Source organism: Scardinius erythrophthalmus, assembly GCF_964197995.2.
Source record: "Scardinius erythrophthalmus genome assembly, chromosome: 5".
Lineage (NCBI taxonomy): Eukaryota > Metazoa > Chordata > Actinopteri > Cypriniformes > Leuciscidae > Scardinius > Scardinius erythrophthalmus.
Genome location: NC_138225.1, coordinates 5,252,680 through 5,271,226, shown reverse-complemented (window position 1 = coordinate 5,271,226; position 18,547 = coordinate 5,252,680). Strand labels below are relative to the sequence as shown.

Below are 18,547 nucleotides of genomic sequence, written 5' to 3'. Positions count from 1 at the left end.
TTTAGTCGGCTCGGACCAAATGGGATAGCCTTTGTTGCCGTCGTGCATCAATATCACCGGTTTGTGGTTTGTTCCTCCTCAGACACTGTTGGTGAATTTTCACCACTGCTGACCGGGATCAACTCACAAGCCTTGTCGTTTCAGAGATTCTTTGACCCAGTTGCCTAGCCATAATTTGGTCCTTGTCAAAGTCACTTACCCCTTTTCCACCAAGGCAGTGCTGGTGCTGGTTCGGAGCCGGTGCCTAATCGCGAAGCAGTTCTTTGTGTTTAGACAGCCAAAGAACCGGTTCTCGGCCTGGAAAATTGGTTCCAAAGCAGCACCAACTCTTTGCTGGACTAGAACAGTTCTTTTACCACGTCATGCTTACGTCGGGGGCTGGGGCCAGGGTTATTGTCGAACTTCTTCTCAAACGTAACCTCTGTCTATAGTAATCCAGACGAGCAGCACAAATGTGTTCTAAACGTCCTCTTCTGACCTCAATATAGGATCGCAAAGCCAGGAGAAACATTTGAAGAAAGACGGTGTAGTCCGCCATTGTAATTGTTATGCTTGAAGTTGGCGAAAGCTAAGACGTATGGCAACGTACACAGTGACATAACAACGTTGTTCGCTGGGCTCTCTAGTCAGTGGAAAAACAAACAAAGTTGAACCAACTTTGAACCAGCGCCAGTTCTGAACCAGTTCTTTTTTGGTGGAAAAGGGGTAACTGAGATCTTTATTCCTGCCCATTTCTCCTGCAACCGACATGATGATTATGAGAACTGAGTGTCCCTTTGCCATCTAAAGCCACATTTCCACTGAAATTACCTGCAACAGTTTGTCCCAGGAACTTTTTTCCCCCAGACCTGTTGCTTTCTGCGTTTCCACCGCGGTCTAAAGTACCGTGAAGATTAGGCAAATTAGTCCGGTGATGTAGCCTGGGTTTCCCCATGCTGCCTTGCGCGCAGCGCGATTTTATTCACGCCGCTAGGCAGCCTGGATACCATGGACCAGATTTTCCCCTCAAAAAGGGAACCAATCACAGAACGGGGAGGGAGCAGCAAGACGATGACGACGTCTATGTGACACTCTGAAGCAGTTTGTTTATATCTATGGATCCAACATGGCATCAGACGCGAAGTTTATTTCGTCTTCTTCCTCGTCGAATTTCTGTCACTCTACATACGTCATCTGGTATAATTGAAACGATTGGCTATGAGCTACGTGCAGGCACATTTGATAAACATTTGTATCGCCCAATAAACGGCTCTGGGCATTCGTAAACCACGCCTCAAATACGAGAAAATGAACTTGTGGTTCCCAGAGACCCAGACCACGTCTCAATGAGAAAGAGGTCTGACGTTAGCCAGGCTACCGGTGATGTCGGACTGCACGCACCACAACAGATTTTTTAAAATGGTGGTTGAAATGAGTCAAACCATCAAAATGCGGCATGAACTGAACCAATCAGCATGTTCAGCGCCCAAGTCCCACCCCCGAAAGTTCTTGAACTTTGAAAAAGTACTACCTCTCGAACAGGGACTTTCTGAAGGGGAAATTTTAACCCGAAACTTCATGGTTCCTGCAGTCGAAATACATCGAGTACCATCCCAAAGTCGCTAGTTCCTGGGGAAAGTTGCTGTAAACACTGTAAAAGTGCTGGAAACACAGCTTAATCTACCCAGACCTTAATATGTGGCCTTGTTAGGAGATGATCAACGATATTCACTTCACCTATAACTGGTCATAATGTTTAGGCACATATATATTGTTAATCATTTTGAATGCATTTCTAAGACAGCCAGCAATGCTGCTAATTATGCATAATGACCACATGTATGCATTTGTGACAGCGTAACCGAGCGTAATACCATGCGACTAAGCAGACCATGACATTCGGGACTTTAAAATATCAACAACAGCCACAATCAAGGTTTGTGAAATGTGAATGTTTTATGACAATTTTTGCATCATACATAGAAACATACTAGGATAAAATTAATAAAGAAATGAGTACAGGAAAAACGTCTTTCGACTTTCTAACAAGTAAATTATTGTGAGCTGTCAGGATCAACTTTAAATGAAAATGTGGCATTAATTATTGTGGCAAAATATTTGGTATGCGCAACATTTTCTAAACTTTTTACCTTTAATCTAGAATTTTACAAATTTGGGGGTATATCATTAGCATTGTAACATTAAAAAAAAAATAGCTAGAAATTTCACTTGTCACAAATTTCAATTTAAAAGGGAAAGGGAAAATAATATAATACAGTATACATTAAGTTTTTGTTTTTATAAAATTGCACATTTTGAGTTTGACATACATTCAATCAGTTTTCATTAAAGGACATATCATTATCTATTAACTCTAACAGCACTTCACTATGGATATTTGGCACAAATAATGTCACAGAAACACAGTATAACATATCTTTTTTTAATGTCTGGTCTTTAATGTCCATCTATTTTGTCCCTTTTAATAAATGCCCTAAAGTTGAGCTTTCTCAGTATTGCAGTTTATATCCTCAGCTTTCAGATATTTCTGTTTGAAGATTGTATCAAGTGATCGGATTCAAGTTATCACAAGGCATCGCATGTACAAATTAATTTGTATTTCTGACAATTTACTAAGAAGAAGTTAAAATTAGTTTTAAACCACCATGACTGCACATGTACAGCTATATAAATAATATGCATTAAATATAATAAAATAGATGTAAACTGTATATACATTTCCTGTATAAAGATCACTCGCTTTGAGAGTTTATGGTTATATATAAAGATACATATCGATTGCTTATATAGTATGAATATATAGATATCTGCTTGTATTTTTAAGAATAGAAGCAGTGTATCGTATAAAATAATCATTACGTTTAGTATTTATTTCATTTATCTCTAAAGTATGTCTGCAGTGGTGTCGTCACTCACTGGATGAGAAAAATGTTTGTGATAAATATCATGTGCATTTGCAGATTGAGGCCTCCCATGCACAGAGAAGTTTCAATAGTTGTCATAACTGGTTTAAAATCAGTGGATTCTGGTTAACTCGTAGTCATACCCCCAGTGCCAAATGCCAAATATAAAAGACAATTGTATAGCAAAAGCTTGGTCCTGTGTAAACATCTCAAGAGCTTCAATTTCGCCTAGAAAATACAGAAACTGCCTCGTACGTCATTTGGCAGTGAGAACAATTTAAAAGGAATAAAATACAAACTTGCACTCCATGAAGCCGGCAAACACTATAAACTCAAGCTCCGATGTACCAAGTAAACTGTATAAATATTCCTATTTACAAAAGTAATAACAAGACTCGTAGTTTCTTAAAAATATACAAAATGCAACGCAATAACTTCAATCTTTGTGTGCACAGGACTCCTGCTCAGGACCATTTCACAGACACCTACGCTAAAATTTAACCTTTAAACTTCAAACTATCTTCCACAGATGTAGCCAAACACCGATTAAATGAAATCCACGATCATGACCCTCACTATACTCATTGTATGACAATTAAAAACCCCTTCACCCTCAAAAACAGTTTAGCTACTTGCCAATGAAAAACAAAGAGTGCTGAACACATTTCATAGTCTTCATCATGCAAACTGCAATTTGTAAAATGCTAATCAGCCTTTTTGTTTATTAAATATATCCTCTAATGTGATGATGCATTCAACTACCATTAATAGTTTAATGCATTTTACCATGATGAAAAAAGCCTGCGCTGTGCTGAAGAACTTAAGTTTTGAATTGTGATCTACACTACGTAACTGGACCGGACTTCACGTTCAATTCCAGTGTTTCACAACCCTTCTTCCTGGTGTAGAGCTCTACTGACCCTTTCTGGAACTATGCAGCAGTGCAACGCTTGTGACGGCTTAACGCATGCAGGGAAACGTGTCCAAACAGACGTCATGGAATAAAGCTCCTGCTGTGGTGAAGCGGCTCCTGAAAACCTAAAGGCCAGTGAGGTCCACGATGGCTTTGATGAAGATGGTGTCGTCCCGTATGTACGAGTTCTTGCCCTCCAGCTTGGACAGCGGACAGAAAAGCGGGCAGCCGCTGGCGATGTTCATCTCGCTTACAGGCCTCTGGAATGAGGAGGAAGTGATGTCGGGACGGAACGCATCGATGATGTGCTCTCTGTTGCTCTGGTCCAGCAGCATCAGTGTGACCTGGAAGAGTGCGGCCAGATTCAGCTCACAAACACATAGCAATGCTTTTACAGGTACTGTAGTTCAGGCTGTGAAAATATTATTTCATTTTTCATTTTGTTCATTTTATTTTCCACACCTGCACAGCCATGATTACATCACAGAAAATAATGATATTAATACTATTTTATAATATTTAAATACATATCAAATAATACATGTGTGTCTTCTGTATTATATATTATTTGATATGTATTTAAATATTACAAATAGTATTAATATCATTATTTTATGTATATATATATATATAATATCTTATATATAGTCGTCTGTATTATATATATTATTTTATTATACACACATATATACACACACACTCATATATATATATATATAGTGTGCATTATTAATATTAATATTATTTATTATTTATATAATATTAACATTTAAATTCAAATTTATTCCCAAAAAACATTTCTATATTCACCTCAATTTGTGAAAAGGCTAATATTTTAGTCATACTTTAATTTTTTGTTATATAGACATAGATTAACACACACATATGTGTTATATATATATATATATTACAGTATATATATATTACAATTTATTTTTATGAATTTTTGTTTATTTAACAAAAACAAATTGAACTATTAACATATATTTCAAGCTTAATTTACCTTGTGTCACCATTATGTTCAGTTATATTCAGTTCATAGACTTTTAGTTTGTTTTCATTCCGCACATGTTTCCTTGTCTGTGTTTCCCGCCACTGATCTGTCACTATGGACACTAATCACATTCATCACAGCTGCTAGTGTTTATGTTAATCATCCCTGTGTGTATTTAAGTTCCTGCCTGTGTTCTGTCTAGTGTCCGGTATTGTTTGTGCGTTGCACGCTGTCTCGCCTGTTGGTTGTGTTCTGAGTTACTTATTAAACAAACTTGTTACTTTTCAATGATCTCTGTCTTCCTTGGATCTAATCGTGACACTTTGTTTAGCTGGCAATATGTAATACTATTTTAAAAAGTATTCTAGGTTATGTTTAATTATATTTGTTATTATTGTTATTATCTTCTGTATTGTATATAAATTGCACAAACTTTTATGCAATATTAACATACAATTAAAACCTAATTTCTTTGCAGAAATATATTTTGATAAAAATATTTGGTATTGTTAACATTAGTAATGCATTAACTAACATGAACTAACAATGAGCAATACATTTGTTACAATATTTATTAATCTTTGTTAATGTTAGTTAATAAAAATCCAGCAGTTCATTGTTTGTTCATGTTAGTTCACAGTGCATTAACTAATGTTAACAAATACAACTTTTGATTTTAACAATGTATTGGTAAATGTTGAAATTAACAATAACTAAGATTAATAAATGCTGTAGAAGTATTGTTAATTATTAGTTCATCTTAACTAAAGTAGTTGACTAATGAAACCTTATTGTAAAGTGATACCAAATATTTCTATGATCACTTTAAGTTTCACTATTTAAATGACCTTTCATTAGTCTGAAGACATGCAGTGAACAAACTGGTGATGTACCTTCTGGTTGAAGGGCCATTTGAGCAGCGCGTCGTTCATTCCTCTCATGACCACAAAAAACAGCGAGAGGTGAGTTCCACGACCCGTCCCGTCCCCGTTCAGGTAAATGCGCAGGCACATCTTATAGCCGTACTTGCTTGTGTAAAATGCTAAACAGGACAGAGGAGCATGTAAGTCAAAATATATAAAAAAAATGACTCATTTCTGAGGAAATTACTTTATCTATTCTGATTCATATGTTTTTTTTTTTTTTTACCAGGTGAAAACATGGCAGGCGCCCGTCCAGCAATGGCATCTTGTCTCTTTTTAGTAATATCTGATATCCGCCAGATGAAGACACCATCAAACGTGGTTGCGGACATCTCCCGTAGTCTGCCCTCCATTTCAGCAACAGTCAGGTCTTTAACACCCACCTGCCGTTCCAGCTGACGAACCTATGAGATGGACAGAGACGGAATGGAGAAATACAGAGGTGAGATGTGGAGCAAACATTTTGATCATTAATGATCCTCACATTGGCAAAGAAAGAGATTTATACTGACAATATTAAGCCTAATGTGTCATATTTGAAATGTTAATTATCAACATGATCAAACATTTGTGTTGCACACAATCTACTTCATGCCTTCTGTTGTCTGATTGATAGTTTATACGTTTTTTAGCAAGTAAAAGGCCTTTTAGTATAATTGTAAAAATGTCCATGCTGTGAAATCTTTACTGATTTTAAGTAAACGTAAGAACATAAGAATAACATATGAATAACTTTTATATTGTTAGTAATATTTCAAGATGAACAATTACTCAAGCAACAATGGTTTACTTGATTATTACTATTACTAATACTATTGATCAGCATTACCAAACGTGGACGTTCCACTAGAAACAAACATTGATGTATTATTTTAATTTAATACTGTGAAGCTGCTTTGATACAATCTGTTTTGTGAAAAGCGCTATATAAATAAACTTGACTTGACTTGACTATTCATTCATTATTTATTAGATTTTTTTTTTTTTATGTGAATGTCAAATATGTATGGAATTCCAAAGCTGCCAAAAATAATAAATATATAAATAAATATACGAATAAATGTAAAATAACAAAAATAAATATTATACTTGTATTTCCTTATTCATGTTTAATTGTATTTTTTCCACATTTATTTATACATTTATTTATTTCCAGATTTATTATATTATAATATAATTATATTTATTTATGTCTACAAAATTATCTATGTCTGAGGTTAAACATGCCCCCCTCATTACCATATTAATAAATAAATGTAGAAATAAATAAATGTGAAAAATAAAAGTAGACATAAATACATACATAAATAAATGTGGAAAAATACAATTATACATAAATAAGGAAATAAAAGTATAAATACTCATTTATTATTATTATATTTTTTTTACATTTCTTCCTATATTTATATATGTATGAATTTATTTATTTATTATTTTGGAAGCTTTGGAATACCATAAACATGATCCATCAGGCTTTTGAGGAACGTTTATTTGTTCATCTCCCAATCATCATTGTATTGTATTGCATTATGTTTTTCGCCCCCGAACAATTTCAAACTAGAGAACTTTTAAAAAACTAAGCATTTAAATATCATCTTATATTACTGGCATATATAGAGTGACTACTAAGACCCAACTTTTCCATTTCAAAAACAAAAGATTATTATTTCATAAGCCAGGCTTTACAGGGTTAAAGCTTAATTAATGTATTTTTAGGCAGCACACCTTGTTGCTGAGAGCCTCGATTTTGTCCTGATCGAGTCTGTGTTGTCGGTTGCTGGCCTCCATGGTGGTTGCGAAGCGCTCTACTTCTCGATTCAGCACACACACCACATCTTCAAACGTCCCCGCCTTCACCTCCAGGTCCTGGCAGCGACGGCCCAGATCTGCCACCTTGGTCTTCTCGCTGTGGAGCTGTAGTTCCAGGGCGGCGCCGACCGAGCTGGGCAGAGGCGTGAAGGACGTGGGCAGAGGAGGTGGAGGAGCGACGGCACATGAGGAGGAGGACGAGGAGGAGGACGAAGAGGAGGGAACCCCCTGCACGGGGATGGCGCTCAGCTGACTCACTCTGGCTTCCAGGTCCCGGAGCGCCTGGTGAAGCTCGTGAGCTTTGTGACCCGCCAGCTCCAGGCTTTGTGGCTGCAGGCCCTCCAGACTGACCTTCATGCCCATGATGTAGTGCAGCAGCAGGTTTAGGTGTTCGTGAGCACAGGCACGCTCGTGATCGTGGATCTTCTCCTTCTCCACCTCAAAGGGAAATCAACGGGGTTAAACTTCAGCGTCAAACATCCCGTTTATGCTACAGAGATGAATTATTCCTCAAATCATGCGGTTGCATTGTGCGGAGAGTTCTGCACAGCTCACATATACTTTAGAAAATATAAAGGTTTCAACTTTTTTAGTACTTCAATTTTTTTAGTTGCCAACTTACATTTTTTAAGTTGAAGCTTTTCATGCAATATTTTATTTTATTTGAGCTTTATTTTTATTAATGAACATTGTTAATAGTTTTAATAATATTATTTTAATTAATATTAATATTAACTTCTTGTTTAAATCAATATCACATTTTAAATATGTTTTCTGGGACAAAAAGCACTCTTGCTTGTGTCTTGTTGCTAACCTATATCGCTATAAATATAGAAATCAGGAACTCATTATTGGGGCATTTTTACCCTTAACTTAATTTTGGGGAGCATTTTTATTAATTTTGATGGCACAAGCCCCCGTTAATTTCAGTCCCTGGTGTGCGCCAAACAATATCCAAGAAGAATGAAATAATAGACTAATCCCGTTAACTATGCAAGATTAAAACCGTTTAATAAGAGAAAGGTTTGCAGTCCACTTACAATAAACAGTTAAATTCCTTACTGAAGGTTTTCTGATTTAAAATGTATTGATTTCTTTATTACATTTGCGTAGCGTTTATAGCTGTGAAAACAGCACCTGTACTTCCCGTGCCCCTGATATGAACTCTCCTTCAGCGTCATTTTTAGTATTTATTAATAATTTAAATGACTTGTTATTTTTAGATTTCATTTGAATTTTAGTCATGTGCTTGAGTCATTTTAATATTTTTTTTTTATATTTTATGTTTTAATTTATTTTTATTTCAGTTTTAGTTCTAGTAATTTTAGTACTTCAACTTTAACTGATTTTATTTCAGTTAGCTGCCAATTCATTTAAGTTTTTCCATCTATCACTTTATTTTAATTAACAATTTTTTTATGTATTTTTATTAATAATCGTCTATTCTCACACATAGCAGATGTATTTATTACTATTCCATTGCTATTTTCTGAACTTTGTATATTTTCTGTTTATTTTTCAATAAATTCTGTATTTCTACTGCTACAAAATGACTTCTCACAACTGGATAAATAAAGATTTCCTTCTACTCTATACGCACATATTACATTTTGTGTACATTGTATGTACATTATGTTGTACATTGAGGTTTTGGGATAGAGAAAAAGAAAAGGACAGTTCATGACTGTCTTTTGACTGCAATTGATGATGTTTAGTTTGGAAACTTGTTTTCAGAAGTGCTCTTGAACAAATGCAAGTTACAGTACAAATTTGCAACATTCCCAAGAAAAACAGACAGAAACAAAGGCACTGACTGCCATTTCATGAACTCAGTTCTTGTGTTTGAATGCAACGATATAAAAAACTGTACTTACTGACATGTCACAGCCAACCACATGATATCTGCACGGAGTCCTGAATTTGCTGCAGAACTTGATGTGGTCGACATACTAAAAAGACCAAAAGAGAATTGCAAAGGAATGATGTACCATCCGTACATACTGCTTGATCAAGAAGTCAATAATGAGTGTTACAGAAGAACAATGTTCACGTTCAATGTGACTTGGATCAATGTTTTTGATCACCGCACCTTTTCCCTGGGGATTTTCTTCTTCGCACATCCTTCACAAATCATAGGATATTTGGGGCAGATCTCATCATGGGCCTGTGAAAACATTATTTTGTAACATTAAAATCTTGTTTCACCTCTCAAACACATGACATCTTTTCTTAGACCACTCACTCACCTTGATGTTTTTGAAGTGAAATGGTTCTTTACAGTATTTGCAGTTGAGCGTTCTCTCAGGACACACGCGCTCATTATGACGTTCCTGTTCGTTAAATCTAATGAGCTCCTTGCACAAGGGACAGGACAGAATCATGAACTCACACTTCCCCTCATGGCTCAACTACAACAAAAACAGAGTTATGACAACAAGTTACCAAATGAGAAACTGTGTGCATTTATTATTTTGTTGTAAAGTGTTGAAAGACTTTATTTAAATAAAGCTAATGTTAATGAACACACAACCTCATAATCTTTAATAGTGCCTTTCCAGGCGCAGCCCTCGTTGATGCACACAGCTGGAAGATTTTCAACTTCTCTTCTGGCAGCATTGTCGGGAAACGCCTGCAGGAAAACACAGGGAATGTGCAATAAATGTCTGGCAGTAAGTCATTTTAAAAATCTTCATAACTCTTCATATTTCACATTAAGCAAAGCATTGTGCTTACGCAGCCTTGTTTGAGAATTGACGTGGGCTCCTCGAAGATGTCCTCCTTGATACAGGCATTACATTTCTGTGGTCCAGATCTAAAACGGCAAAGCGAGACTAATTTGTTTTGCTAATTTGACATCAGTATTTTTGGCATCGGTTAATTTCTATTTTTAAATATTGCTTGTGAATTCTGAGTAAAAATTGTGTTCTAATGTATTTATACAATTAAACGTATAAGTGCACTAATTACTTATCTCAGTTATTGTAATTGATTTCTATAGCTTATGTCGATATTGAACTATACATTCTGTAGATGCTGCTATTGGAAAAGCATATCAGTTAACCGGTAGGTAATTTAACTAACAACCTAGAGATAAAATAGATATTAATTTAAATTCAAAGACCAAACTTTAGACAGCAGAAGAAAAAAAAATTTAATAAAAAAAAAAGAAAATCACTTTTATTCCTCAAAATTACACTATTGTTCAAAAGTTTGTGGTAGGTAAAAGGATTTTTTTTTCAGAGAGGACTCGTTAAATTGATCAAAAGTGACAGTAAACATATTTATAATGTTACAAAAGATTTTTTTTTTACTTTCTATTCATCAAAGAATCCAGAAAACTAAAATGTCCCACGGTTTCCGCAAAAATATTAAGCTGCAAGTTTTCAACATTGATGTTAATCAGAAATGTTTCTTGAGCAGCAAATCAGCATATAATATAGCATATCTATAATTCCAAAATAAGTTAAAAAAGTCTTATCAAACTTTTGAACGGCAGTGTATTTTGTAGTTTTCACAAAGTGTCAGTATTCTTGTGATGAATGAAATTTAATGTCAATCGCCCCTATGATGTTAGATAGATTTATTTGTCAGAACGGGATTGATCAGCATCTGTTTTAGATCAGCAGGCCGGATTACCCAACAGTCCGGTTGAAGCAGTAAGAACAAAAGCGATGACCGCACTGAGCTTGGAACGGCCTTCTCAAAATGTTCTGACAGCAGTTGCATAAATGTTTGTCTTCAAGTTTGTTGGCCAGGATCTTCTTTGGGAACCCTGGCTTGTTGTTCTCCATGGAGGACGGGGGAGAGGGTTCTTGAGCAGCCATATCCCGCTCTAAACGTTCCTGGTCTAAACAAGAGAGAATCCATAATGGCTGAAAACTACCTTCAAATATATATATGACAACAGTGACTTTCTATTCCGTCTCCAAAAACATATTAGGTTACATATGTTACATGTAGTTACTATAGTAATAATAACTATAAAGTATGCATAAATACACTCAACTAGCCCTAAATCAAACCCTAACCCTATAGTAAGTACTTAATTTCACAATGTATTATTACAGTGTAACAAAGACATTAAAATAAAGAGGGTTACACTTTATTTTAAGGTGTCCTTATTACAGTGTAATTATACATTTAATGTTAATGAACTAAATGCACTTTCTATAGGGTTAGGAAAAGGGGTTAGTTGCATGTAATTATGCATCATTTATAGTTATTACTACAGTAACTATACGTAACATGTGTAACACAGAAACTGTAAAATAAAGTGTTCCCATTAAGAGTTACCAACGTTTATTACACAGCTCTCCGGAATGCTTGTATCATAATCATAATCCAAAATTTTAAATCAATATTTTATGTCCGTGTATTTATTTATTTGGTGAGTAGCCGTGTAATCAGTGAGATAATAAAGTCATGAAATAAACAATATCAGTTCAATATCATGAACTGTTGTAATGTTGTACATTATCATATTCCAAGCCATTTATCAAGTAATCTTACTTTAAAGAATAATAAGCACTGACATGCAAAATGTAGCATTACTTATAACATATTATGCTGTCTAATATGCTTTTAGTGACATATTTAGAGCCTTCTTGCTGTTTGCAAACATATTACGTACAAATTAATAAATGATTATGTGTGTATTTGGGCGACAATTGAATGCGTTTGATAAGATTGTTATGCTTTACAGGGTGAAATTGAAAGACTCTCTCTAAAGTAATTAGATAAGCATTAATAAACCTAAGCATGCACAGCATGGTCTGTTAACGTGAATCCCAATCTCTTTGTTTCTGTTTCAGTTTTGCTTGAATACGTGCGTGTTTCCTTACAGACATCCAGACGACACAAATGATGTTTAATAGTGTAGAGTGGTGTAAACATTCCCATAAAACACACACTAGAACCTTTCATGCATATCTGAAAGCACTTTTATCACATATCGACCATGCAGCGCGTCGATATACACATCATACAGTCAGCTGACAATTGCAAATCTCATCTTTTCCTCTGTTGCTAAGCAAATGCAACATCTTTCGAATGGTTGTTGCGTCCGTTCTGTACCGCCACGCCTCTTTTACATGTAGGGATATGTTGAGCCTGGCAATAAACATGCATGCAATAAAATAAGAATCAGAGAATTGATTATGAGAGCGACGCACTTACCGCACCGCGATGAGATTTCGCTTTCATTTGCTCGGTTGTGCTCGCGCTTTGACGGATCGAGGCGCGCGGCGCGGCTGCTGTGTTTTGGTGGTCGACATTGTTGAGAAGAGCGCGTGCTCTTTCACAGGATTACGTCATAATGTGAGCGTGCACTGGGCTTTTGGATTTCTAAAGCAGTTTCCTTTTTTTTCAGGACTGTCTATCATGGTAAAAAAAAAAAAAAAAAAAACGGATTACTTGGTCCGTAATGTAAATACATAATATCCATTTTAATGTATACTATTCATATTTTTTTATTTGTATAATTTTTTTGTTTTCATAATGTAGTGTAATTGTGATGTATTCATATTGATTGTTATTATAATAATACATATCAATATTATCTATCTATCTATCTATCTATCTATCTATCTATCTATCTATCTATCTATCTATCTATCTATCTATCTATCTATCTATCTATCTATCTATCTATCTATTTCATTTATAATATTTAACTTATTCATTTATTTAATTTGGATTTTTTTTTTTTTGGTCGGTGTATAATATAAATGCATATGCCTAATATTAATACAAATGTATAATATGCATATTGATTAGGCCTACTATTGTACAGACTCTGAACAGCATCATATTTAAAAAAAAATAAAGGTAAATAAAAAATAGCGAAGAATTATACACACACACACACACACACACACACACACACACACACACACACACACACACACACACACACACACACACACACACACACACACACACACATATATCCTAACTTGATTATTAATTAGGGTTTATTTTATTTTGTTTATTTCATTTTCGTTTATTTTATTTTGGCCCCTGAAAATTTATTTTGGGAGGGGTACATTTTTAATTAAAATTTATTCTAAGACACTCTAATTGTTGTTTAGATTGCTGTTTATCTGGAAGGTGTTGATAATAGCAATATACTGTTCTCGGCCAGTTGTGTGTTTGGATTAGATTTGGACCTATTTTTTACAGTCTGATTTGGACACATACTGTACTGTACGTATATAATATATTCCATTCTACCACTAGAGGCGCTAAAGCGCTGCTGTTTTTATAACACCACCACTAGAGGCGCTAAAGCACTGCTGTTCCATAACACCACCACTAGAGGCGTTCAGCACAACAGTGACGCAATTCATCATCCTACCGCTAGAGGAGCTGCAGCACAAGCGCGCACCCGACGCGCGCTCCTCACGGCATTCCACAGCTGATAGAGGGATGAGAGAGGGATGCTAAGGAAATGTTTTCCTTCAACACAGAAAATGGGCTATCGTGAACTTCAGCCGACAGCAGAATGCGACTGAAATATCGCAGGCGAAGACCGTGAGCCAGGTAATGAGTGTGTTTAAAGTAAAACGGCTCTGAATTTCAGTGAAACGTTGCCGTTGTGTTTGTGTTGTAATTGACACGTCGCTTTAGCTGTGAAGCTGATGGCCGTTAAAAACAGACGAGCGCAAATAATTCACCTCACTAAACACACACAGGTATCAATGAGAGCCTTCATAGGGACAGTATTCACACTTCCCTGTCAGAGCTGAATGTAAACCTCTGCTGACTGACTGCAAAAGAACATTTAACAGCTGGTCCTTTCTGAGGTTGTGGTGAAACTGACAGCTTTCTTACAGCGGTTTTATCAACTGACAGGTGAGAGATATATTATGTGTGCTTAGATTTGTACGACTCAATGCTTTTGGATGGTGCTTATTTGGGTTTAGACTTTATAGCAGAATGTTGTGTATAATTTTTTTTTTTTTTACAAAATGTAAATATAATCTGATTACTTGTTGTTGTTTTTTTGGCGTAACTAGTTACCCGATTTTTGTATCCTGATTAACGTTACGTAACGCCGTTACATAATGTGATATGTATTTTGTGAGAATGTTAACTATGAATGCATATCTGTCTTAATCTGAAGTTGTGATGATGTTTATGTTGCTTTTGATGTTATAATATGATGTAAGTGTAAAATATGATGCCATAATACTTTGTTTTCTGTGTGTGTGTGTGTGTGTGTGTGTGTGTGTGTATATATATATGTATATGTGTGGTCTTTTAGTTAATATTTTACTTTAATATTTTGTGTTTGGGATAACTGAGAAGCATAATTTTTAATTACAGTTTTATTTAAAATGCATTTAATATATATATATATATATTAGAGGCTTTTGCATCTGAACTCTTCATATATTAAATGCATTTTAAACAAAACTGTAATTAAAAATTATGCTTCTCAGTTATCCCAAACACAAAATATTATTACGTAATGTCGTTTCTGCTGGTAAAAGCAGTTTCTAATTCTTTTAGTAGGTTAGTTTGGCTCAAGTTTGTTTACCCAAAAGTCTGTTATCAATGAACTTTTTTCTCTTTTCCGCTGCTCTTTTCCATTCAGGTTACTTTTTTCAACTTAAATTGTGGTCCAATTTTCACACAAACTTAATTTATGGCTATGGAAGACTTAGCGAATGAATCTTGACAACTTATTTGTTGCTCTTTGTGTCCTTTTTGGTCACTGTGCTTTCATTATGTTGAAAAGAACAATGTTAACACAATATGGCTAAACATCTTTTGTGCTCCTCGAAAGAAAGAAAATGTAAATGGCATGAATGTTATAAAATGTCAAATTTGGCTGATCTTGACCGAAATGTATGTTTTGCCCACAGGTGATGCCAGTAGACCAGGATGGACCGATGTCATCACAACAGTTACAGTAGCTAAAATGGCACATTTTCGGATTGTAAACTGTTGAAATAGAAAGTCACCGTCAGCTGACTGGATTTTTCACCATAATAACCTTCTTCAGGATCTCAGTATATTGAAGACAGACTCCACTTTTGACCTTTAGACCACGTCATACCTGCCAGTCAGTATGTTTGCTTAAGAAAGTTTGAAGTCTTTAATCTTTGACACTGCAGCGAGTGTTTCCCTGAAGACCCGTTTTTAGTATTCTTGGACTGTTGAAGAGCCTTTGCTCGAGATGTTTACCGCTCTGAAGAAGCTAGTGGGCTCTGAAGCAGGGCAGCTCAGGGATAGAAATATTCCTGCAGGCCTGCAATCCATGAACCAGAGTCTACAGAGACGCTTCGCCAAGGGTGTACAATATAACAGTAAGAGCTTCATGATTAATCTTTTTTTTTTTTTGTTGAGTAGAGCCTTTCATAAATAGTTTTTGATTGTGTTAGGACATCCATTGTTTTATTTTGGGCTTGTAGTAGAGTGACTTTTTCCCTTGTGGTCTGTCTAAAGTATTACACTGGTGAATTCTTTATTTCAGACACATAGGTTTATATGAAAAAGAAACAAAAACATAATTTACAAACATTTCCTAAAACAGGAGAAATACCTTGTCACTTATTCGAAGATCATTTAAAACTATTATAATTGCATTTTTTAATCAATTAATCAGCACATGAAGTTATGCATATAATACCTTAACGGATCATGTAAAGTGTGAACATTATTAGATAGAAACATTTGACTCGCTTATCCACTTTGAACACGGCAGTACTTGCTATGTTAAAGTTAGTTGACAAATTAAAAACAAATTGAAATTTGTGAGACATGTTTAATTTGATACGCTTATGTTAGGGACCAAAAAAAAAATGTGGCTGTCACATTTCACCCCTAAATCATTAAAAAATAATTAATAAATTAAAAAATATGAACTGTAAAAAGATTATGCATTAAAATATTTTAGTTTCAGAAAGCCTTTTTTAGGACTCATAAAAGTGTTTCATTGTGACTTTGTCATAACAATGAAAAGCATCTGATGCATTATACCACCATATCAAAGACAAAAAAAACATCATGTGAAAAATATGCAGTATATTATTTAAATTGACTTATTCATGCTAGTCATAGACTAGTTTTTCTGTACTGCTTCCAATTTATGCTGATTCTAGTCAAATAAAAACTTTATAGTAATGGAAATCCAATGAGAATCCAAGGTAAAATGTCGTTCGGTGTATTTTAGTAATGAGATTTATTTTAATATTTTTTTTAATTATTTGGATTTGAAAATGTTTAATTGTCAATGTCATGAAATAATGTTAAAGCAAAAATTTAAATAGGTTTTATTTTCTGTCATAGTTATTTAAATCACAATTATTAAACACAAAGTTAAAGATCCGTCCATGGGAAAATTTGAGACATCATAACAATTGTCAATGTTGAAGATCAAGAGCCCACTCTGTCTTCAATGCACAAGACGTAACTGAATCCTTCGTACTGGTGTGATGCAGTTGTGTAGATGTTGTGTAGACGCGTTTTGACATGTGATGCTGCATCAGTGAGCCAGTCGACGGTTCTTCTCTGATCTCGCTTTAAATTCTCGTTGTGCTGTTTCCGCAGCTCTGTGTTAATAAAAAATGCATGAATGATACACGATCACCCACCTACTGGCCTATTTTTCCAGTCGCTTCTCCTTGGTAGAGGTATCTTTTTTTAGACACACAGATATCCCAAGATACCAAGCATTTCAGCTGTGAAAAGGGTATTTTGGTAGATATGTGCTGTATCAGTACAAATCTAGCACATAGTAAGTGTGAAAGGTTTGTCTTGGTTCAGATCTTTCCATGTACAGTCAGTGCCCTGTTGTAGTTCATTTGAAACTTGGACTGTTTCATTTGGGGTTCCTTATCTCCTTGTTTCTCTCAGTGAAAATAGTCATCCGTGGGGACAGGAACACCGGTAAAAGTGCACTTTGGCACCGACTTCAAGGGAAAAAGTTCCTAGAAGAGTACATTCCCACGCAGGAGATCCAGGTCACCAGCATTCACTGGAACTACAAAAGTGAGTATCAATGGCTACGTTCACACTGATTATGTGGTCTTTTATGAAGGGAAGTGGTTTATTTTCTAAGACCAAAAATAATTTAAGTAGACTACCCTATCAGAAAGGTCATAGGTCAACTTTAGTTAAGTATCAGAAGCTGTTTACTATATTCCTTGACTTTACATTTCTGACTGTGTTTTGTGTTTGCTTTTATTCACAGCGACAGATGATGTGGTGAAAGTTGAGGTCTGGGATGTGGTAGACAAAGGTGAGTGTTTAGAAAACACCCTGGAACGAGTGATGTAGAACTGAGCTTAAGTTATTCATGTTATACAGCTATTCAGTTTAGCAGTGAGACTTTTGAAGCAAAATTTTCATTTCCAGTGCAAACGCTTTGAAAATGATTTCAATCAAATCATTAAAATGAATGTGTGTAAAATTAAGTCAGCTGAATTGTTTTTCTCACACAGCAGATATTAGCACTCATAAGTGCAAACCTAATGAAATTGCTATTTTAGTATGTTTTCAGCTATCTTTGAAGGTAAAGGAAGTAATGTTGTATTTTACTTATATTTTTGTGGTCTGCAAATACTTAAAGGACAAAAGCTTCCTCTTCCAGAAGGTGTAGGTGAGATCTAGTAGTCAAGTAGTTAAACATTAAACATTGTGTGTGTGTTTGTGTGTGTGTGTGTGCTGTGGTCTTCACATCTCTTCTTTATAAAACTGTGCCCAGAATAGACATTGCCTTCAGTAGTCTGTGCTGTTCTTAGACTCTAGATTTTAATGTACTTGCATTAAAATCAGATGACCACTTTTTCTCAGACTACATTTATTTTAATAGGGGGCATTTTATGTTTTTTTTTTTTTTAATAGCTTGCATTTTGTATTCATATGTAATACGTTTACAGCTTTTTAAAATTATTGTTAAAATGATCTTCTACAATGTCAAGTCTTGTAACCTTTTTTTCTATAGCGCTTTATACAATACAGATTGTTTCAAGGCAGCTTTACAGTGATAAACGGGAAA

The 18,547-nt window shown here is 35.1% G+C and overlaps 2 protein-coding genes across 8 annotated transcripts in view; one reads left to right on the top strand and one right to left on the bottom strand.

Annotated features, from left to right (window-relative positions):
* Positions 1 to 1,912: 1,912 nt before the first annotated feature.
* Positions 1,913 to 12,830, bottom strand: LOC308691300 (TNF receptor-associated factor 2). The gene is made up of 11 exons (XM_081366372.1): positions 12,718 to 12,830; positions 11,179 to 11,389; positions 10,276 to 10,354; positions 10,073 to 10,171; positions 9,789 to 9,950; positions 9,632 to 9,706; positions 9,417 to 9,491; positions 7,459 to 7,980; positions 5,960 to 6,137; positions 5,704 to 5,852; positions 1,913 to 4,160 (listed from the first exon to the last, which is right to left on the bottom strand). Exons 2-11 carry the CDS (start codon positions 11,364 to 11,366, stop codon positions 3,942 to 3,944), a joined length of 1,746 nt encoding a protein of 581 aa, XP_081222498.1. The 5' UTR covers positions 11,367 to 11,389; positions 12,718 to 12,830; the 3' UTR covers positions 1,913 to 3,941.
* A 1,109-nt stretch (positions 12,831 to 13,939) lies between these two features.
* The window catches only part of rabl6a (RAB, member RAS oncogene family-like 6a), a 52,098-nt gene continuing 47,490 nt past the window's right edge, over positions 13,940 to 18,547 (top strand). For 3 of the 7 annotated variants that reach the window (XR_014030255.1, XR_014030256.1, XM_081366851.1), the window contains exons 1-5: positions 13,940 to 14,394; positions 15,411 to 15,854; positions 17,404 to 17,538; positions 17,741 to 17,788; positions 18,119 to 18,148. Coding sequence is in view for 5 of the 7 variants with exons in the window: in XM_081366851.1 (XP_081222977.1) it covers positions 15,725 to 15,854; positions 17,404 to 17,538; positions 17,741 to 17,788; positions 18,119 to 18,148 (343 nt within the window). In the remaining 2 variants the exon portion in view is untranslated. The remainder of the gene's footprint in view (positions 14,395 to 15,410; positions 15,855 to 17,403; positions 17,539 to 17,740; positions 17,789 to 18,118; positions 18,149 to 18,547) is intronic. The other 4 variants (XM_081366853.1, XM_081366852.1, XM_081366854.1 and 1 more) reach the window with 4 other exon arrangements.